Source organism: Hippocampus comes, unplaced genomic scaffold (genome assembly GCF_001891065.2).
Source record: "Hippocampus comes isolate QL1 unplaced genomic scaffold, H_comes_QL1_v1.1 scaffold176, whole genome shotgun sequence".
NCBI classification, from domain to species: Eukaryota; Metazoa; Chordata; class Actinopteri; order Syngnathiformes; family Syngnathidae; genus Hippocampus; species Hippocampus comes.
The window spans coordinates 2,451,919-2,475,472 of NW_017805826.1; the positions used below are offsets into that span (position 1 = coordinate 2,451,919).

General features: G+C 41.7%; 2 protein-coding genes across 4 annotated transcripts in view; both read right to left on the bottom strand.

Moving 5' to 3' along the window:
- Positions 1 to 102: 102 nt before the first annotated feature.
- Positions 103 to 7,877, bottom strand: ipcef1 (interaction protein for cytohesin exchange factors 1). Of its 3 annotated transcripts, none has more exons than XM_019887119.1 (11): positions 7,514 to 7,877; positions 6,138 to 6,191; positions 5,182 to 5,221; positions 4,692 to 4,861; positions 3,930 to 4,003; positions 3,692 to 3,763; positions 3,517 to 3,581; positions 2,984 to 3,108; positions 2,563 to 2,882; positions 1,893 to 2,088; positions 103 to 1,633 (listed from the first exon to the last, which is right to left on the bottom strand). In XM_019887119.1, exons 1-11 carry the CDS (start codon positions 7,586 to 7,588, stop codon positions 1,433 to 1,435), a joined length of 1,392 nt encoding a protein of 463 aa, XP_019742678.1. In that variant the 5' UTR covers positions 7,589 to 7,877; the 3' UTR covers positions 103 to 1,432. The 3 variants fall into 3 exon arrangements, with proteins under 3 accessions (XP_019742678.1, XP_019742681.1, XP_019742680.1); XM_019887122.1 differs by lacking the exon at positions 7,514 to 7,877 and adding an exon at positions 7,065 to 7,214; XM_019887121.1 differs by lacking the exon at positions 7,514 to 7,877 and adding an exon at positions 6,609 to 6,935.
- Positions 7,878 to 17,907: 10,030 nt separating this feature from the next.
- cnksr3 (cnksr family member 3) overlaps positions 17,908 to 23,554 on the bottom strand; it is a 30,136-nt gene continuing 24,489 nt past the window's right edge. Inside the window, exons 6-13 of the mRNA XM_019887116.1 lie at positions 22,801 to 22,920; positions 22,648 to 22,707; positions 22,149 to 22,217; positions 21,883 to 22,029; positions 20,182 to 20,306; positions 19,309 to 19,496; positions 18,713 to 18,799; positions 17,908 to 18,500 (exon numbers count right to left, since the gene is read on the bottom strand). Of these exons, the coding sequence (XP_019742675.1) occupies positions 18,208 to 18,500; positions 18,713 to 18,799; positions 19,309 to 19,496; positions 20,182 to 20,306; positions 21,883 to 22,029; positions 22,149 to 22,217; positions 22,648 to 22,707; positions 22,801 to 22,920 (1,089 nt within the window). The 3' untranslated portion in view covers positions 17,908 to 18,207. The remainder of the gene's footprint in view (positions 18,501 to 18,712; positions 18,800 to 19,308; positions 19,497 to 20,181; positions 20,307 to 21,882; positions 22,030 to 22,148; positions 22,218 to 22,647; positions 22,708 to 22,800; positions 22,921 to 23,554) is intronic.

Consider the following 23,554-nt stretch of genomic DNA (forward strand, 5'->3'; position numbering starts at 1 on the left):
ACTACAGTACACACGCCTGCGACACCCAACGTCGGTTTGGGGAAACTACAAGTTACGCCTCCATGTTTCTGCATGGATCATTTAAAATCATTAGGAAAATAATTCACTTTTACAGTCGTGTTTTATTGTCCTGGTTACAAAAGAGGTCATCATCATCGAGAGCTTCATTATACACATTGAAATACGTCACCCAGAGACATACTGTAGAGTCACCAACAATGTCTTAATTTTAGGAGGCTCAAAAGCCGACATTGCTTTTGAGAGAGATAGACCAAGGTTGGGGCACTCCGAGGTCATTGATTTTTGATTGCGACTTGCACTATTTCACAACATGATTTGTGTGATAATTGCACTGGTCTACAAATTTAGCATTTTCAGAGTTGCAAGTAAATTGTCTTGATGAATATTTTGCAGGTTCTCAATCCTTGTTTTTTCTCTCGAGGTCATCAAGTTTTCATATGTTTATATATATGTTTATTACAACACATGGTAAAATCTATTACCCAAGATTTTATCGGTCAAACTTAATCTCTCACTCTTTCTCCTGATGTGCTCGGGAAAAAGGGTAAAGATATATTTTTTAATAAGCATCAAATATATGCTGAGGGACACATGCAGCAGGCTTTGATTAAAATTTGTAGTTCACCAGTGTTCTATGCAGGGTCCAAGTTTCCCACTGCCAGTGTTCCGTGGGGATTAAAATACTGTATTCACGTTTCATTTGTTTGGTTTGGTTTAATTTACAGCAGTGAAAACAAGTCAATATGTAAGTAATAACAGCCTTTTAAATGACAGTGTAGAACAAACAGTTCTGCTTGACATCATCCAAAAATCTTTCAAACAAATGTGAAAACACTCATGATTTATGGCAATTCCTCTGTCCGTGCAGACTGTCGTGCTCATGAGATTCTTCTCAATAGTTTGTTTAAAAGGTGAAACAGGCATTGAAGGTGCATGGCACCAATAAGAGACTGAAAGCTGTTAAAAACATATCCAGTACGGACACCATCTAAATATATCAAACGTATAACAAAACAGGACCAAGTGTTTCCATGTGAAAAGCAATGTAGCATACAACACGAAACTCGAACGACAAAGAAGTAAAAGCAATCACCTGCAACGTTTGCTAATCTTACAAATCAAATACTAAAATAATACTAGAATGCATTTCACATTGTAATGTGACCTACGAGTTAGAAAATGGCTGCACAGATTCCATTTCTGAATATACAAAACAGTTTTCATTGAAGATCCATTTTCTAGTTGAAGATCTTTCAAGTCCACAGTAGTCCCATTTGAAAATTCAACAGCAGAGCGCGAGCGCGAGTGCGTGTGTGTGTGTGAGAGAGAGAGAGAGAGAGAGAGAGAGAGAGAGAGAGAGAGAGAGAGAGAGAGAGAGAGCGCCCAAAGTCAGTAGCATAAGATGGAGCATTTATAAACTGGTCTCAGCCACCGGAGTAGCAATGGCTGAAGCGCCATCTTGGAAGGCCTCTGCCTCCACCTGCTGGTCATTTGGGACACAGATCTCTTGCACCAAAGGCCCATTGGATTCCTTCCACTCTCGGAACCTGACCGAGGTCAGCTCAGGGTCTGACAGCACCTGCTCTAATGCCTGTAGGTCTGCCTGTTTTGACTGGGATAGAAAAGCGAGCAAAGAGTGTGAAAATGATGAAATGATCACACCATTTGTTTTCACATTAATACAACAAAATTGTGGTTTTTAAAAGCTAGTACAGCAAACAGAAACATTACAAACTCAGTCACAACAAGTACTAATCGATACCAATCCCCCCGCCCCCAAATAATCACTAAAAAGCCTGCAACTAAGAGACCAGGGGTGCAAACAATAAACCGAAACATAGCGAGGCAAGACCGTATTTGAAAAGATGTACCTTCAATGTGCTGTTCAGTGTCCTGATAAGATGCAGTTTCTCATTAACAGAGTGGTTTTTGCAGCGTTTCACAAAGGAGGCTCTGAATTCCCGTTTGGTGGATGGTTTGCGATCTCCTATTGGCGATAGGCTGGCCTCCTTTAGGTGGATATACAGCTTCTCCATCTCGTCAGTGCTGTTACAGTGATCACCTGGAGCAAAATTACCGGTAGTCACACGACATCATGAAGTACGTGTAGTGTCATCTTTGTCATTACGTAACCATGACAACAATAACACATACAAATACAATGCAAAACATATCAATGGTGTCATATTTCAAGAGGAAAAGACCTCCAAATGCATGCCTGAGCCTGGCAATAGGACTACAATTGATCAATTTTAGAAATGAACTCTAGTTTGTCAGTTTGATTTGTTTTCAACTTTTTTTTGTACGTGTTTGTTTTTTCAGCTGCTAAAATTTAAAGCGAGTTCCCACAGATATGTGCAATTTTCACAAAGAATGATGCAAACAGAGGCACTTGTTCACAAAAACAAAGCCAGAGGCCGAGTCTTACCTCATGAGCAACTACTTTTCAAAAAAGCGACTCGTGAGTTTAATTCTAGCTACGAAATAAGCAAAATGGGCAGAATCGTTTTCAAATGACATTCTGTATGACTAGAAAGGAGGTCCACAACACCTGAAGTATCCTCCTTTGCCGCCCCTTCCTCACCGGACCCTGTTCCAGCCAACTCCAGAGGAGCCCACCACTCCGGCGCTTCCTCCTCCTCTGGCGGAGGTTGATGCAAGTGCACCTGGACTGAGCGCACCGCTGGCGCTTCGCCTATGGGAGCAGTAGAAACCTGCGCGACCAGGTCCAACCAAGACTGACGCTGTTTGGAGAGAGACGAGGCGGACGAACTCTGCGATGTCATCGTACTGAGAGGTGAGGAATGCGAGCAGTTTGCTTCACTGGGGACAGCCGAGGAGTACGGTGGAGGAAGAGTGCCCTGAGACCGAGATATGAATCATGTCAAGGACAGCTTTGAAAGCTAGATTACAGATTTACAATAAAGTGCAGGTAAACATTAGAGGAAGCCACGGCACTGACTTGATGTGGACTCCCAGGAGAACCAGATGGTGCCAGGGAGTCTCGCAGGGTCTGTTCACAGTATGGTGGCGGAGGTATGTCTGTGGTTTCTGCTTCTTCATGGTCACTAGCCTCACTGTAACATTCTAAAAACACACATGCACAATGTCATCTCCAAACTCAGTGTGTGCTCATAAACACATTTATGAGACCACTAGTCATAAAGAGATCCTTTGGCATGATTAAGTGCCTTTCTGGATTACAAACTATTTCAGTTTCTCTTCAGGAGTACTGTGTTAATAATTTAACATCCAAATCAAGAAAGAATTGTTTTTTGTACTAGATTTTTTTTTTGCAAAATACTAACACCAAACAATGTCTAAAAATGTATCTAGTAATACACAAATGAGATTATTTGAGTGCTATCGAATTGTGATTTGTCAGCATTCATTTATCAAAAAGAAATTTTCCACTTTGATGCATTTCAAATGATCAAACTTTTTCATCTGAAATCGGACAGTCACACGAGAAGCAAGTTTTATCCAGAAGCTCACCAGCTGCTGGGTTTTGTTCCGTGGGCTCATAATGAATGGAGGCAAGCCCGAGCTTATTTAACCATCTGGAACACAGGCACGCAGATTTCGCTCAGCGGGATTTGAACATTTCATATCATTTGAAGTATCTGTTTTTTAATGCAGTCGATGCACAATTGTAATTGCTGTGACTTACACGTTCATTTCTTCATGGTTCTCAGCAGCAAAATAAAACATCATGACTTGTGGGTGGCAGGCTTTGAATGCACTGCAGAAAGAAGAGTCAGGATTAAGATGGGATGTGAAACCAGAGCACAAAGATAGAAACAGAAAGTCAATTCCCATGAAGTTTACTTTCCTAAAATGTGAGAGGAACCTATTTATTATTATGTGGGGGACATTGGAGACATTGTTCTAACTGCATGCATACTCACTGTTTCTTCTTGCACTCGATGGCTCGGTCGATCATGAAGTTGGTGAGGTCAATGTAGCCCTCGGCTTTCTCCGCCTGCAACACAGACATTGAACAACAGTCAGCGTGAAAACAAGATGAACTCATGACTTCAAGCCACTTCCTGACAAAGCCACCTGCCGTCCGCTACTTCTTCTATTTCCTCCTACAGTGTTTCTGATGGTAAATAAAACCTACCAGGAACACAGGCGTCATTATTAGGCCCAGTAGCGTCTGCTTCAAGAACCACAGTGACACAACATGCTAGTGACTATTAAAACAGGCTGACAAGGAGACAGCTGTGCTGGTGTGCGTCATCGCAGAGGCTGACACGCATCCATGCCGAATGCACTGTGGCTGCAAATTACGACCATGACATGGTGCACCTGAACATTTTTAGTTTGCTTGTAAATGAACCATGACAGAATTATTTTTGTGAAGTCCAATTTTTTTTTTTTTTTTTGGTGCAACTTGTTCAGTGATCCTCATTCACTCCCAAAGACGTTTTTATATGTCTTTTCAGACTTGGTTTAGAAATTGGCTGGTACTGAATGAGTTAAGCTTTGTAAACTCATGTAGATGCTATTTCAGAGAGAGCTTCCCCAAGAGGAACAGATGAAAGGAACCGTTTGTTAAATAGACTGTTCAGCTCAACTTTTGTCGGAATTGCTCAATCATCAACTAGAGAGCCACTCAAATGGGTTTTACATGTTCAATAAGAAGAAAACAATAAGGGCATTCTCACCTGCGCATTTGTGTACCAATATAATGCAGTCTTCTTTAGGACGAACCAGAACTTCTTCCATTTCATACCCAGGAAGCCTTTGCTCTCTTTCTTCTTGTACAACCAACCCTGGTGGTCTGGCTGACCCAGCTCTTTGACTGACACCCGCCGCCTGCTCATCGCACCATTGCCTGTGCTCACACACAAAAGCCACAATGAGATACGGCGCACTTTCAAAAGATCTACAGTGTGTGAAAGCTCAAATGTTTCCAGTGACCTAAAATTAGCCTGCCAACACGGTAAAACTGCGCCTAGGGTTTTTTTGTTTAAAACCTATGAACATCAGCCTACATTTTTCAGATATGAATCTAGATGTGATAATGATATACAAATTAACTCTCACTGCCTACACAGGGTTAAACCCAAAATTGAAGTAACCAAGCAGAAGCTGCGAATGACAGTTGAAGGGCCCGGCAGACATACTGATGTGGACAGGAAGGTGACGACTTACCTCCTCGGCTCTTCTTCTTGGACTTGTGTCGCAGGGAGACCTTTTGGAGCGTAACACAGGAGGGGGACAGAGTGATGGGATGTTTCAATGAATTTAAGAGCACACTAACCAAGACCCAGCAGCTCACAAGAAGAGGCTGTGTGGAACATCCTGTTTCACACTGCAAGTGTCACATGCATTATCTCTCTCTCTCCCTCTCTCTCTCCCTCCCTCTCTCTCTCTCTCTCTCCCCCCACACCCCTACATCTCTCTGTCATGCACACACGCACGCACACGTATGTGCAAAAGTATTGAGGATCCTCAACTGTCCCTCGACTTTCTGCCTTATTCAACTTTGGTTCGACTTTCAAATAATGCATCCAATACCAACATATGAGGACATAAAGTAGTAGTTATACCATTTGTAAAATGACAAGAAGTGATTCTCAGTGATATCTGAAGATATTTTGTCTTGCTAAATTAAATAGATCAGATGGAGATTAAACTTGGATTTGGTTTCAGTTTTCTTTAAAAACCGCTACCACAGCAAAATCTGTAGAAATCAATCCCCCCAAAAAGTTGACAAAAGAAACGTTGATACATTGGGTTTTGTTTTGTTTTTCCAAGCCAGTATGATATAAGACAGAAAGTACCACCTAAACATCTGCCAGTTTTCCCTAACAAAACACTCACATTAGTGACTCTAAGTGTGTCTTCAAGTTGAAAACTTACTAAAATAGAAAATACAGTATAATTTCATAAAATCAATTTACTAAAATATAAAATATAATCTCATATTAGCAACAAATACATACAATATTTTTTTCAAAACCGTCAGCAACATATGGAAATCAGTTAGCACCACTTTGCCACGAAAATGTGGGCCTGCTTGGTGATCAATAAAATAACTAAAGCCATTTTGGGTCCCAAAAAATTTACCACACTCATAAACAAACAAATCAATAAAAATAACTTACAGGGTTGTAATCATCAGCAGCCATTGAGGGTGACACAGATATGGGGAAGGCAGCCTGGTCAAGAGGACAAAAAGCACACAATAAATCACCAGCTAAAAAATTGGCAAGGACTCTCACAACTAACTGCTTAATAGGCAGTTGTCTAATATCACTCGGCGAAAATATTTCAAAGTACTGTTGTACAAACAAAATCACTCCGCTTAGATCAGACCTCTTCCAAACCATACAATAATGCCAGATGACTCGATACAAACCGCAGTATACAGGAGAGAGTTGCCATGTGTATTACAAGATTTCCAAGTTCCAATAACGCCAACACCAATTACAATTAGTGTAACTTACAAAAAGAACCCACGCTCAGATTAACATTACCGACTTTAACAAGGTGGAGGAAATGTTTTATCATGCCAACCGAACAAACAAAGAAATCTGTCGAAAAACAAAATGGACCAAAAGCAGCACTCGACTTACAGCCTTCAAGATGCACTGTCAGCAGTTTGTGACGCAAAGAGCACCTCGGCGCTTCTCAGTATCCTCTCTCCTTGATTCAATGCTACACCGCCAAATGTTAGTGATTAATGTATTAGCAATATGGTCGGACGCAGAGCGTTGAGTACTTCTCAATTGATCAACGTCAGTAATGGGTAATGGGTGACAAGTTGAGAAATCAAAGCGCCTACTTGACTCACTTCCTCAGCAAACTTGAGTTCCTTATTTTACAGTTGCCAATATTGATACTATCACAAGATCCTAAAAACCTATTACTTGGCGTTCTCCTGTGAGGATATTCAAAGGCATTATTTATGTGGATGATAACATTGCATACAATTGTCAGTACAGGCTGCCGGAATAATATTTAAAATGAATACCCAAAATGCACTTCACAGTTATGTCGAAGAAGAAAAACGAGAACAACATGACGCATACCTGTTAAAAGTGCTTCATAAGTCGAGTATTGGTATCTTTGTTCAAAACGCTCTACCGCATAGTGCATCAAGCCAACTTCAGGATGTTGCAAAAGAACAGTAACAGTTCTGGCACATTTCCGGGTGTCATGAGCGAGTTCGGCCGCCAGTAGGCGATGATCGCAACACCAAACAACAGAAACAAACAAAACACAAGTGTGCTTCTTTTTCGATGTCCCCAACATGAAAAAAAGAGGCTTCGTGTGGATACAAACTCGAGGTGCCAAATGTACATCTTTTCGAGGTTGTCAACAACAACACCAAAATATTTTGCGTCTAGTAGACGTTTCTAATTCATTTACCAAAACTATTCTGGTTATTTTGACAACAGGAAATAATTGCCTGTCGCCCATGAAATCTCACAAGTCAAAACCAGTGGACATGTGTTCGTAAACTACAAACATACCGTACCTGCCACCACATTGTCACCGACAGTAGCGTAGGCCGAAAACTGCGCTCCGAGGTCGACCAAACTTTGGCGAGCATGTCGGACAAGAGAAAGCTACAAAATAGGCTTTGTTATCAGGTGATTTGCCCTAAACATTAAAATGAGGTGAATCAAGTGCGTTTCATACAATGCACCGAAATCAAACTAAGTTTCGACATAGTTATGTACTTCACTTTCGGAGAAAACTACATTTTTCAAAAGACGACCCGATTGTTTGCCACTGGGTGTCGCTGCAAGGTAAAAAGCTTCAGGCAACGCACATGAAGGAGGAAGTCAAATCAACGTGGTGGGAATGTCAAAATAATGACAAATCCTTTCAAAATAAAGGTATTTGTTTCAGTTTAGCAGATTGCTTCAAATCTGTGTCCAAGTAACACAAATTTAGTTTCAGTTTAGCAAATAGCTTCGAATCCGTGTCAAAGTAACATGAATTAGGTTCTTAACTGTAATGATATTATTGCACTTTAAAAAGTAAAATTCACATAAAATTCCAAAATGAACAATTACACCGATGGAGAAATTAAGAGTCATCAAAGAACCTAACAATTAATTGTTCTTGGCAACTGCTACTGAAAAGAAGTCATCTACAAGCACTTTTAATCTACCGGCTCTGAGTCGATAAAGCAATTTCAAAGCTGACCCAAAATAACAGATAATGTATTATCCACTCATTTGCCTTGCATCACAAAACGGTTGTTGCTATGTCGGCACCCATGCTCCCATGTCACTGTATGCAGCACTTTAAATGTCTTCACTGGAATGAAGGTAAACAGGACAGGTGCAGTCACGAATCCTGTACAGTATTAGACTTAATTTCAATTTAAATAGGCATCTGGTGTCAACACAAATCGAGCTGTATATGAATTGACAATTTCCATATTTGCCAAAAAAAGGCTATTTTGCCGCCTCAATGTCTCTCACAAAAACATGCATGGCAGGCTGATTGAACATTCTAAATTGTCCCTAGGTGTGAGTGTGAGCGCGGATGGTTGTTCATCTCTGTGTGCCCTGCGATTGGCTGGCGACCGGTTCAGGGTGTCACCCGTCTACTGCCCGAAGATAGCTGGGATAGGCTCCAACACGCCCCGTGACCCTTGTGAGGATAAAGCGGATCAGAAAATGGATGGATTCCTGTTTAGTGCAGTTCGCAAAAAGGTAGCTTGACTTCTTAAATATGGCCAAAGTTTGTTAAGGAGTCATATCAAACGCTAATTTTTACACCGGCAGCCCCGTCCAAAGAGGCGAAAGCTCTTACAGTGATTAGGCCGCGGTTATCGAAATATGTGTTGTTCACTAATAAACTGCAAAAATCATCAGTATGTGGAGCTTGCCCTCCTTGTTCGGGAGGGCATACAACACATATTGTCCATTTACTGTAGTTCTGTGTCCTAATGGAGAATTTAATTTCAACATCCTTCACATTACTTCTTTTTCTTTTTTTTTTTTAAGTGTCAGTGTACAACTTAATCATGAATAAAAGCAGTATTTCTATGCAGCGAAGGTTCGAGAGGCCTTAAGGATTCCCGAGAGTTCTGATTGGTCACACCATTGTAGCACTCAATCTCCCAACACGATTCATGCTGGGAAGTGTCACGGCACTTATCTAACGTACCTCACGGCCCCAACACCACTCCACACCCTTCCTGACCCGAAACCAAGTGTGTGAGAGAAAGGGCTGACAGAGAGGCTATTCTTCTTGAGCAAGAGAATGTGTCAAAGGGGGAGGGGTGCAGGCCTGGTCATGATATCACAATCTCGTCTGCTCACTTTGTAGAGCTCCTATGGTCGCCACGAGGGGTCTTGTGCTGCATGACTATTAGTAAGACCGCAAATAAAATACTGCATTTGCGTGTGCTCAAGATGGCTTCTCACACACACCCTCCATGCCCCCCCTCCCCACACTAGGGTGGTCCACATTTTCATGGCAAAAAAAAAGTTTGTCGGATTCGTCGGGCCGGGTCGGAATTCTTGTCGATACTATGGTACAAGGTTCTGTGCAAAATTTCATTCCGATCTGATGATATTTTCCCGTCCCGCAAAGCGGCCAAAGTTTCCACCATAACAACTGGTCTCAATAGGGTGAACATGTGTATTTTAACCATGTATTTTGCCATGCGTGACACTGGCTGGGCTGAATGTTGCCCGAACGATCACCTCCTGACTAACTAACCATTCCATCGCTGCTCTCAGCAGCCGGAGACAAACTCAAACGCACGCCTAACACACAACGGTCACCTACTGGCGAGCTAATATCTTTCAATTGAAGTCGAGAATCGCCGGAATTCTTACTGGACGCTGAGCTGAGGACGCTTTTCGACATCGAAAAAAAAAAAAAAAAAAAGAGCACGAGGATCGGCAGTTCCTGCTGGGCCAGGAGAAGCGTTGCGTATTGCGTTAGTCGTGGCTGTGCCTGCGTTCAGCATGGCCGCTGCAACTGCAAGACGCTCACGCTCAGCCACCGAAGTGTGGCTTGTTGGGCAGCCCGAAGCTCACCACGGCTCGTCGGCGCGCTCGTCACCTACGGGTGGTGAACGACTTTGCGGAGAGGGGCGTCGCCCTCATCAGCGCGTTCTGCGGCGCCATTACGCGCGACGAGGAACAGCGACAGCACCTTCTGCAGGTCGTGGAGCGACACCGGGCATTGCACCCGTGCGCGAAGTAGGCATGGGATGGCACGCACGGCGGATATCGTTTTTTTTGCGGTCTAACAGTGTCACTAGTGTTGATGGACATTATAGACAGATAGACAGATAGACAGATGGACCAGTTAACATGGACCAACAATCTCACCAGTGTTGAAGGATAACCACGGTTGCCTTTTTTGCAATACATGCGTTCCTGTCTTCCGTCTTTGAATTATTGCAAGTGCGAACTGAGCAAAACAAAATCCTTACTGTACGGGAGAAACCGTACTACCATTCAGCCCCGTAACATTCTTTCCATAGGGGAAACTTTGGTCGCTCTGCGGGACGGGATAAAATTATCCGATCGGAATAAAATTTTGCACACATCCTTGTGTCATAGTATCGACAAAATTTCCGACCCGGCCCGACGAATCCGACAAACTTTTCCAAAATGGACCACCCTACCCCACACCAATAAGTTTTTTTTTGTTTTTTTTTAACTGGAGCACTGGAAGAAAACTCAGATGTGCACACAGTAAAATGACGTTCAGTCTATATGTACAAGTGTTATTTTTACTTGCAGAATTTACATTTTCAACTCAATTTTAGTGTGCAAGTTTCGACCCAACATAGAGCTTCAGTATAAATTAGGCATCTTACATAATAGTTAATGTTTAGACTGGCAGTCACTACATCACTGCACTGCCCATCTTCCTCGAATCACATTTTCAAAAGTAACCCACAATTTCTGAAGAATTTTGTTTTCGCTTGACAGAGACAGCGAGCGTACTCACAGCTTGAGAGAAGGACCAGGATCGCATATTTGGTTGATTATACCTGCAAAAGCAAGGAGAAGACTTTAATCGACAGGACACCACAGAAAATATCTGAACTTCAACTAACCGTCCCACTTAAGTACTGTATCGGCATCTCACGCAAACATGTACAGATTGCGAATTTCTCTGAGCCACACGATCTATTGCAAGCTGGCACGGACGGACTGATTTTGGCAGATTCCGTGGAAGATATTTTTTAATGGTTGGAATGTGGTAGGTTGGTACCAGTGGTTTTGATAATGCACTTGGCAAAACTGACACAGCAACATGGGCTCCCAAAGCTGAAAATAAACAGTGCATCCCGGCCGGGCCTCACCCTGTAATTTAAGGCAACAAAAATGGAAGCTTCTTTCCCTGCGTTGCAGTTGCTTAACCCTTTTCCCTCTTCTGATCGAGGTTATTAGAGTGAACGAAAACGAACAAAATCAGTCAAACTAAAAATGACAAAAATAAAAATGAATGCTCGTAATAAAAACATCTCACACTCAACAAATGAAAAAACCTCGTCATATGAAAAAAGTAAAACCAATCCAAAATAAAATAAAACAAATAAATTCCAAAAAAACTAAACAGACTTACTCAAAATACTAATTTAAACTAACTGAATAGAAAAAAATAAAGTAAAAACAAAATAAAATATAAAGGGAATGTAAAGGGAAAATCCAACCCAAGTATTATAACTCAACTTTCCATCTCTTTTTGTTTTTTTAAAATGTGTTTGTTTTTTCTTAAACAAAATAACACGATTTGGTTGTCAGACCGACAGCAGGAAGAAGGGGCTTAAAAAAACAGGCCAACCTGTCACATAGAACCACACAACAAACTGATGCCCACATTACTACAGCAACAGTGACAAAAGGCTGGCCGCAATATTAGGTACAGCCATACAATCTAGCTACATTAACTATAATATTTTGCCTTAGCATTACGCAATGCACTGAATGCATTTCACAACAAACAAGATAACACAATATTGTTAAATGTCAATTAAAATAGAACATTGTTTCCGATTTAAATTTTGGATACGCCTCCTGTCATGGATGGTGGATACTGTATATCCACCCATAGCTGACACTTCTCACCTCTTTTTCAACAGATACCAAATACTCGCGGCAGATTGGCCAACACTGCAGCAAGTTACGAGTGCTGACTGTAGGCAGGCTACTAATACGCCAAAAAGGTTAGAATCATTTGCACTATTTAGAGTACAATAGATATTTTTTTCCCACAATGTTTATATTTTTGACTGTGGAAAACCTCTGAAGGCCGAGTTAAGAATTGATGAACAGATGCGCCCCACTGACACGAGTGTTGGCCAAGCATCAAAGTTCTATATTTAAGGTGTTTGATAGGGTTGAGGTCAGGGCTTTCAAATTTTGTACAAAGAACAGCCAAGCATGCCTTTGTGGAGATTGCTTTGTGCCCGGACAAAAGAAAATGGCTTTCTCCAAACAGTTATCCAAAATGTGTTGAATGCATGACTCATGAAGATGCATGGCAAAGAAAGGAGTCAGGCCCATTAATAAATTAATCGATTAAGATGTGTTTGTCTGCTTTTTGTCCTTCATGGAACCAAACCAAGTCGATGCGTGTGACATGAGAATGTTAACCAATGCTACATCACATTAAATGTGCTGTCATGTGGAAAACTAATTTGTTTTTGTACATTTCCCTCCTAAAACGATGATGACAGCCGATTAATTCCTGCATCAGTCATATCCCCTGCCCTTAACCAATGCCTTGCCCTGTATTGCTAGACGCCAGCACACTCCCACGGCAATGAGTCAACCGATTAGCGTCGCGTCCGTTTATTTATTGTAAATAGGAGTCATTTGATGCGATTGAGCGGGCGACAAATTGGCTGTGATGTTTTTGCTACCTAGAATAGAGGCATGTAGGTGGGAAGGTGACATGAGTCATCGATCATGGCGTTAAAGTGGGGAGTCGCGCTTCATCGGGCTGCGTAAACGAGAGCGGAGGAGACACTGGTGTCACGGGTGACGAAATATGGAGGAAAGAGGAAGCCTCAGATGTCGTCATCTGTCACGGAAGGATGCTGTGCTTCCGAGACTCTGAAAATGAAGGTTACTTCATGTGTACTTTTGAGATGTTTGTATCGACATTTTAATCAATCAAGGGTTGGACAGAACCTTCCTTGAATCCCAATTCTGCCACATATTAAATTGTGAGAAATTGTAAGAAATTAACATTTCTCAACAACAATCAACATTTTTCAATGTCATCGGAACAGCTTGAGGAAGGCCTTTCTCTGTTGCTATCACTTACGTCCCAGTGCACAAAGCAAGACCCATAAAGGCATGTTGGGATGAGTTTGGTCGGGAAAAACCTGAGCCATGAAGAAGTTTTGGGATAAACTCGAAGCGATTGTGATTCTGGCCTTCTCTCAGGAACAACAAGAGTGACATTTGACAAATATTCTTACAGAGGCACTTATAAAAATATCATAAGGATCCGGACTGGCTAATCAGAACGGTCACGAGAATTCCCGACCTGTGAAGACACTCCCTAGATCCCACGGGTCCGTTTTGAAATTAGCAAACAGTGCCTTCAGTTACCTAAGCGGCCGTTTTGCCTTCTTGCTACAACTTAATTCCCAAATTACAGTAATCCCTCGTTTATCGCGGGGGTTACGTTCCAAAAACAACTCCGCCCCCGCCTACAAACAACTGACAGTTTTTAGAAATGCTGCACAGAACGTTCCGCCGACATTGTAGATTTTGTTATGGAGAAAATTTGGCAAGCTGTACAGCAGTGAGATGCGGAGACTGTTGACAGTCCCTGAACACATTCCGTTGTAATTTTCATTTTTGATCAAATATAGTATGAATGCCATATGGCAATCTTTTTGGAGGGAATAGGAAGCTCGACTAATACATTAATAAGAGTAAATAATACATCTTCAAGTAAAGTGGGCTGGTCTGAGTCAAGAAACAACAAGGCTGAAAATGAGTTCCACTCCCCAGTAGGGGATCCTCCTGGAACAGTACAAGCTCATGGGCCAATTCTACAATCTTATTTTCTTTGATCTTTCATTTCCCTAAATTTAAGACCCAGGCGTTGATGTTTAAGTCTCATTTTATCATGTTTATGGAACAACTTTGACTTTTTAATCATCTGACTTTATATGCTGTAATTTTGGCACTTCAAATGATACCACCCCTGATCTGACAATTTTGCCACCCCACAGCTCTCGCCACCTGTCCGTGTTTAAAACCCACCCGGTAAAAGCAGCCCACCCACTGATTCCCCGGTTCATTATGAAACAATTCCACAGGCTGCCGCCCAGTCTGATGAAGGAAAATGTGACTCGCACACATCTTGTTTTTGCTATTTGATGTACGAGTTGAATGCTGCATGAATGTATTGATGAAAGTGGGCAAAGACACTCACCGGTTGAGGAAGTCCCTGCTAGAGTGCCAGTCGGGTTCCTGCGATACATAAAAAAGTTCATGCTTTATGTTCCATTTGAAATGAATCAATCTGAAACGCTACTTCCACTTTAATTGTAATAACTAGATGGAGTATATTGGTCTTTGCATTTAAATTTAAAATAGTTTGGACATGAATAAAACATTTTTCTTCATTATGTCTATCCGTCTGTGATTCACACTCAATTGTGAATCAACATACCATCGGCTTACAGATGTTTGTGATGTGAGCTGGCATAACGAGTTAGTGGTTAACTTGATGGGTTGAAAGACGTGCGGGTGGTATTTAGGCAAACCTCAGACCTTCAGAAGGTGCAAATTATTGAAGATCGCAGGAAACTAGCACTGCAAGCATGGGCAAGAGCCAGATAGATGGAGGGAGAAACAGAAAAGATTAGCAAAAAACATGCAGCAGAAACCCAGGCTAAGGTTGAGAGTTCATTTCGATCAGTGAAAAGGGGCTAAAGCTGCCAGGTGGTGTCATCCTACCCTCACTTTTAAATGTTTCATAGACAACAACCTATGAGTAGAAACAAGAGCTCCTTCATGGAAAACCTGATTTTTAGCATATGGTCCACCAGCTGGAGTTTAAAGGTTCATCAAAGAGGAAGGTGCATTCATAACCATCATCGCCTGACACACACACACACACACACACACACACACACACACACACACACACACACACACACACACACACACACACACACACACACACACACACACACACACAGACAGAGGGTACCTTGCCGTTAGCTATCCTGTTACACCACATGCTTCAAAAACACAAGCGGAGTTCAGAGAAGGTTAGAAAGGCAGAAGGTTCTATAGCTTCGTGCTGCATTCACGTGCAGTGAAAAAGTAAAAATGACCTCAGAGATGCTTTACAGTTTATCAGGGAAAAAAAAACAAAATTTGGATCCAGAAGTTGAATGAGCATCGAACTAAATGAAAACAGCACGTGTTAGAGCATAGTTAATCTTGAAGCAGTAACTTCACACGCAATGGTAAAATAAAGACAATACGAAAGATGACTGCAACAAACTGTACTTTTTAATAAAACGCTATGCACTTTATTACAAAAAGGCATATCAAGCAATAACGGAACCTTGCTCTCAGTACATTACTTTTAAACAATACTGTCTGATGGGATCTGTAGTCTTTCCATAGCATGAGCTAGCACAAGGTAAGTTGACCTGTGTGGACAAAAACATTGGTTCAACAGTAACTAACACCCTGGTTTAAAAAGGCCAGTTATTACTGTAATCCAGCTGCATGTATATTCCCATTGAGTTGGGTAACGGCAGAGTAAACTGAAACAAAACTGAAAAATACTACGCTCAACCCAACACAAACATTTGTTAGTGACGGCGATGAAAACATCCTTTCACCAACCATCGCAGCAATGTCAATTGAAGTGAAGTGACAATCAAAACGATTATTGGAAGGATATGCATAGCTTACAAGAGGCAACCATCGGCAGAGGAAAACGCTATCGAGGAACTATCACAAAAGGAATCGAAAACATGCACAATTGCATTCACAAAAACAGCGTGGTCCTTACTTTATAACTTATTGATGGAAACAGAACAAAAATAAGAAAATGACCAAAGTAATACCAGACAGAGACATAACTTAATATGTACATTGTGGGTCACAGACAGTACAGAATCCTAACCTGAAGAAACGGATCACTTTGAGGGCAAGATGAGACTTAGTTGTAGTCAGGGTTAAAGGAGTGATGATGTAATGTGCTTAGTACAGTACTCAGGGTTCGACATTAATGGTGGCCCGATGGCCCAGGGTAATAACGCCACTGTTTCCAAGTCAATCTTTGGCGCAAAAGTGCATTGATTTCTGACACAAGCTGGCGGAAGAAGGATGTTTTAATGATGCAAGGACAAAATGTGCTTGCTTGAATGGATACAAGGGCATGAATCGGGGTTAACCTCATGTCCCCTGCCGCTAATTGATTTGTTCCAGTAGCAGCGGGACAACGGAACTGCAGCAAGGAATACGGGCAGCGACACAACGTGAAGCTTCATCACAAGACTATTCTGTCCAATAGTGTGCAGAAAACAACTCCGTGCTAACAAAAGCTTTATTCATCATCAAGGCTGTAGTGCACAACGAGCCCCAACACCATGACACTTTACGGCACTGTGTCATTACTATTGTCAACACGGCATCAATTGTTTTGCTGAAGCATAGCTAATGTTGAGTCATATTTTCATTCTTTGTTTTCATTTGTTTCTCTGCTGGTCATTCATAATCTGTCATGGCATGAGCACGTTCAGCTGAGCTACAAGGTTTGAGGAACATTTGCCCTGATAAATAAATATTTAATATTGCGCGTTGTTGGAATGTAAGCGCGAAATAAATGGTTTTAGATTTTTAGAATGTATTTATTCTTTAAAGCACTCATATTACTTGTGCAATTGCAACTCCTGTATGCTTTCGGTCAAGGGTGCCCAGCCTTTTTTGACCGAAGATCTACTTTTCAAGCCAACCAACCTCCCACAATCGACCCGTTATCGCAACAGCAGATTGCTGACCGCTAACAACTTCCGGTGATGCAGGTCATGCGCCACCGTAGGTTAAAGGTTAAAGTAGGTTAAAGTAAACAAAGTTACTCCAGCTGGGGATTAAATTCACACCGGAAAAATCATCACGGTTCACTGATAAAGCCATATGCTGTAAATAGTCCACCCGGCACATTCCACAAATAAATCTAAGAGCGTGGTCAAGTGGCAAATATAGTTGCATTTTATCCCATGTGTCTACATTTTGGTGAAAAGCCTAGTTTCTCTCGAGTTCATTAATCCACCATACCTATTCTTCATCCATGCAGCCCAGGCTCCCTGTTCACCTCTGAAAATATATTCAGGTGACTTCACTGAGTTGAAGATGAAGACAAAACTAGAAAGACTGGAGAAGCCTGGCTGAGCCACATCCAATATGGCTGCAAGCTAGTCACCTCGGCTGCTATGTAGATGTGGCAGCCATATTGGATGCGGCAAGTAATCGTCAAAGGAAGGAGCTGCTTGGAGAATGGTAGGAAATGGCGTCGGCTTTACCTGTAAATTCATATCAACACTATTGGCAGGGTGCGGGGAAATTCAATGCCCTACGGCGCCCAATGTGTGTATTGCACAACGACTGCATGTCACACTCTTAAGAGTCTGTCGACAATGTTCTGTGCACCCAAACTGGAAATTCGTCGTCGTTTGAAATGCCAGTGAAAAAACAAATTAATTTTACTCATCAATAACTGTATACTATTTATCCTGCTTATCTAAAAACGTTTTCAATCATTTTCAAGTATTTGTATTGTAATTTTTCCCTCTTCATTTTATTTTTGTCAATTTCGTTTTGTCCAAACTCTATTAACCCTCTATTGATAAGCCACCACTAGTACAGTATAAAGATACGTACTATATGTCAAATAGTGACGAAAACTAATGTATTATATCATGACTATACAGGCCCAGTACCGCTTCTGACAGGGCCACCACAAACTGGCTCATCGGGTCACCAAGAAGAAAGGCTTTATGTCGGACCCTGGTACGACAAATGCAGAGTGGGTGGATGAGTAGTAGTTGGTACTAGTAGTCAAAACCAGGGAAACAGAGTTGGCAAGAGAGTGCAAGAGCGCCACAAGCTGCCGGCAAAAAAACAGCCGGACTTTAAAAATCAAAGGCACCAAGTGAGGAAACAGGAACAGGAAGCCCAAATAGGAAGCGGATCATCATTGAGTCAACAGTTTAAGTCTCGTGATCCAACTGACCAGTAGCGAATGTTCGGCCGTTGTGCGCTTGGAGACCGCAGCTACTGGCGCTTTCTTGACATCCTCCTGGTAGGGGATGGTGGCGCTGTTGTGGAGGTCGGAGTTTGAGTAGTAGCGACTGCCTCGGATATGGTCCAATCTGACTAGCCGACGCTCCCCGGTCGGCATGTAGGTGGACGGAGACGCTGACGCCACTTCCTCGGCGATGGTGGGGATCCTCTCATTGCTCAGGTATCTAAACATGAGGTCCTCACCTTGACAGAATGATAAGTCATTTTAGATTTGCTATGCATCTTTGAAAAATATCCAGAGCATATTGAAAGCCGCTTTTGTCTATGGTGGTACAGGCCAAGGCTGCTCACTGTGGCACGGTATGAAACTATAAACCATATAGGCTTGCAAACAAGTGTGTCATAGTAAAATCTTCCTATTAGTTGGAAGATTGAAATAAGAATGCTGTTCATACCTTTCCTGTTCTGTGCCCATGGCTTAGCAAAGGGATCTACAATTGCAACACAAGTATCCACAGGCATGGAGAGTGGCCGGGGCTTACCTAGAAAACATGGGAGAGTATCAGTTATATGAACTACGGTACTGTATTATCTGTTCATGCGTTTATAAAGCGAAGGCACGCATTTTACATTAGAGATACCACATGCCACCAAACGAAAATGTCACAAAAAGTATGACTACTGAAATAATGATGGCTTCTCTCAATTGGCTCAAAAAAATGACTTGGTGTGAAATTTGGGCAGGTGTAATTGAACACGAAGTTGGTATACTTGCAGAAAACCATGACCTTTTCTCTTGTATAAATGGCTACAGGTTTATTGTCCCTTCTGTCATCAAATTTAACTGTTCTGCCTGTCACTACATGTTATTGGCAGAGATGGATTAATAAATATATATTTGTTGTTAATAAAACAGGATTTGCAGATAAATTCTGTGGAATCGGCTCACCCCGATGAACCTCATGGCACACCAGAGTGCCACGGCACCCTGGTTTGGAATCACTGTATTAACGGCACATAGGAGAAATACATATGATTAAAAAGTACAAACCACGAGAAGTCTTGTGCTCCCTCATTCTGGGCTGGATGACATTGGCATCGATTGGATAGCCGACACTTAGTTTGTCATAATCTGCAATGGTGCAGCGTTTCCTACTCTCCTGGTCCAGGAAGGAGTTGGGCGACTCCGAGCCTTTTGGCCTTTTACTAAAGCTAGAGAAGGCGTCTGTTCTTCCCTCTCTGCAAACAAGTACAACAGTGCAGGACTATTTTTAACAGCACAAAACAAAGCATGATTTGTATATGGCAAAGACATAGCTTAAAAAAATAAAAATCAGTCCCTCTATGATCTAAACGAATGTGGAACAATGTTGTCATCTCCCTGGAGGAGGAAGATAACAGTCATTGCATCAGGACGGTGGTAGGATTTGTGGGAGCAGAGTGGGTTGGAAAAAAGCAGAACAGACTATTCTGTAGGAGGTAAATGTCAGGCCGCAGCTACTTATTAGGAAGGAAGGATACTAAGAAACAACTTGCATCTTGTTGCATCTGTTTAATAAACTTGTTCAATCAATCTTCCCTCCATAGTCTAATCCACTTTTCTTTTCTTTTAGGGTCACAGGGAAGCCGGAGCCTACCAAAGCTTGCTAAGGGTGCTGAGAGGCAGTAAGCATAGACAAGAGACTGTCGGACACAAAATAGGCACGTTAAGAGTCTTCAACTAACCTAACATGCTGTATATGAATGCGTTTGACCTGCTGGAGTAAAGAGGAGTGCCTGAAGAAAACCGCCATACAAGTACACAGAAAAATTCCAAACAAAAATGCTTTGATCAAGATTCCAAGCAGCTTCCAACTTCACACCTTAGTGTGAGGCAGCAGTGTATCAAAAATACTGTAACTCCTGCACAAATGAGATGTTTCACCTTGGCGTGTACGGCATTTGAGGGGGAGGAGGGATGTAAAAATCAAGGAACGCTGGTTTCTCCTTTTTGGTTGATCCGTTAGCTGTACTGCAGGGGGACTGGGCTCGGATCATACAGGAATTGTTCTGGAAAAGACAGCAAGATAACTCAAACAATTGCAGACACAACAACATGGCGCCTTCAATCACTTTTCTGATCAGACCTTAGTAATATACTAGATAGTGGGGTCATTCCAGAATTTGATGACATTTTTACATCCCACTCATCAAATTTGAAATTATGCACATCCAAAATAGTAAAAAATGCAGTTTCTGAGTACATTTACTCGTCCTGAGCCCAAATCTCTGGACGAGTAAATGTCCGAGAAAAAAAAAAAACTATTGACCAAATCGAACCTCAAATAAAACACTTGAAATCTAATTTTAATTTCCTTTTTTTTTTTTTTTTTTTTTTTTTAAATAAAATGTGTTTCAATGATGGTTCCCGTATCTGTGGGAATATTTGTTTGAATAAGCATAAATAAGAATGATCATTCATGGAACGTGTGTCCCACAACATGCACGCAACCCTGTTCTGCATATGATCAGAATACAGAAATTCTTTAAAAAAAGTAATATATCTTTATTTACATGTTTGTCCTCTTGGTCAGCAGTATCAGTTCGCTAAATATCTTCTACCCCTAAACTAAAGCTAACATTCGTCCGGATTTGCAACCCTGTTACCAGCAAGCCTGTCACTGTCATTACAGTGGCAGGTATTGTAAAGACCAAATAAATCATGTCATAAAAATCGTACCATTGATCTAAACTTAGGAAATGAAATCACTGATAGTTTCTTAACTATTACTCATGACTATGTAGCAGAAAATTAGAAAATGAAAGTTTTATTTTTCAACAATGTTGAAGCCGAAATGTCCTCCATTTATGGAATGACCCAGTGAGTGTTCACAACGAAGACTGTAAATTAATAAAATAGCCTTTATACCGGTATACGGATCTCCGCACGGCTGCAATGTGTGCACATAAAACAATACAGCAAAGCATTCATTCAAGCCTAAAACAGAACACAAGACCAGTCGCTGTTTTTCTTGTAGGAGTCCAAGATAAACTGTGATGGCCAACACTGATATCTGTGACTACTTGTTAAAACAAGGTGCTGTGGGCATGTTGATAGCAGTCACCTTTGCGATGAGAGCCTTTTCTCAAAAACACGCTTATCTCATTCTATGACGACAAATGGAGGCTGCACAATCTGACAAAGGCGCAATTTGAATTTAAGTCGTCCACTTTCACAGCTGCTTTGTTTACTTGACATCTGCTTAAGGAGACTCAAGTGCAAAAATGCTTCTCATTCACTCGCTGTTAAGAAAAGCACATTGTCACTTAATATTTGCAAATTTGTACGATGCATGATTACCATGGATCATTGCAAGTTGTGTTTCATTTTAATAGCAACGTCCCGGGCTCTTGTTTCTAATTAACCAGATACAATCTGAGCAGATGCCGCCACTAAATCATGGCTGCTTTATCTCCCTCACTAAATCACGGGACTATGCCATTTATGACGGAGAACTCGGGCACTGAACTCTTCAGAGAGCCTTATTCAGACTTGTCTGGGCTTGTTGCTTTGGATTCCTGCCTGTAAAAAGCTTATAATTGATAGATAATGACTAGACATGCGTAGGAGGAAGTGCCGATCTACCTGAGGTACAGGAGGCTTCCAGCGCATATTCTTGAGAGGGGCGGGGGTAAAACCCGTTGTTCCTGTGGGTCGCTTCTTTAAGAGGAGGAACACACCTTTGGGATCCTCCCTTAGTTTCATGACCAGGTTTTTCAGCTGCCAACCCACCTGGATGACAGGAGTAGAACACACACACTGTCTCATTAACATTTGCTAGCAATACTATATTATGCTATCTCAAATACTGTGATATGAATGCATAAAACTGCATCAAATAATATTCTCACCACTGTCTGTTGATTGACCTGAATCACTTCATCACCAGCGTGGATCTTCCTGGTCAGGTCAGCAGGGGACTGAAGAACAAGCACAATTGTTCAACAAGTGTCTCATTTTTCATCCAATACATTAGTTCAGATCGTGTCCCATCTTTTATTGACGATATGATGATAGAACGCATTCAAATTCTACTCAAACAAACAGTGGGAAAACATCCAACACGAAGGACTGTTGTGGATGATTCAGATCGTGATTCACAAGGAGGGCCGGAGGCAAACGGATCCATACGTAAGAGTGATACTGGCGCATGAGTCGCTGCCTGAATGTGTCATCGCTGACTCAGGGGGAACTTTTGCATAGAATGTTTGTGTATGCGCAGAAACATGCAATTTTCACAAGCATCAACAGTTAGAGACCTCTTAAGAATTTATAAATTGTACAACTGGAGGAGGAAATGTGAAATGGAAAAGGTGAGAGCGAAGTGCTATTTGTTGCGTTAATACCTACATGTTCTGTGGTTCCAGTAATGACATGTAAGCCATCGTATGTCGACTTAATATACATCCCCTGGACAGGAAACACAAAAATAATGTACTTCATATTGTGATGAATACCTTTAAAAATGGAACATCTACAAGGGTCAGACGAAACATTCCTTACCAGTCCTTCGCCCGGTTTGATATTGGTCAACTGGACTTCCTCCAAGCAAGCAGACTGGCTCATCAGAGGGTCAGAGGTGGTTCTCACAGTCTGATCACAGATGTTGTTCAAAATCTTGGACTGGTAAAGGATCAAACAAACAAAAAATATATCAAATGATTGACAAGATCAATTCTATAATAATCTCAAAGTGCAGAGGCACAGCGGCTGTGTGAACGAGCACTTTGGACAGCGATGTCCCGCTTTGGTGAGTTACGTCATAAAAGGGGAGGGGTGAATAAATCCCCTCTATCCTCGAATGCGCCGATTGACCAGGAAGTCATCATGAAAGATGCTTTTGACTCTGTGTATGCCTCCATGTTAAAGCCATGTTTAATCTGAATGGATCAATTCAATGCATCGGTGTTCTCAGAACATGCAAAGTAATCCCATGCATGTCGTTGAGTTTTTCCTCATTAGATGGGCCTTTCCACTGATGCTTCTTGAGGGATTTTATTGCTACAGCCAAGTATGAAGAAGTAGAGTATCCAATTGTACATGGTACCTGGCTTATCCATTCAGTGATCAGTTTTTGTGTGTTTACTGTTTTCATTTAAACTTATTCAATACACAATGTGTAAATCTGGGCTATATTTTAAAAATTCCGCTTGAGAGAAAGTGCAACAGTGAGCTACAGGAAGCCCCTGGAGCCCGAACAGTGTCTGCAAAAGGAAGCATTCATTGACTAATGGCCTGGTTGCAAGAGGCAATGTCT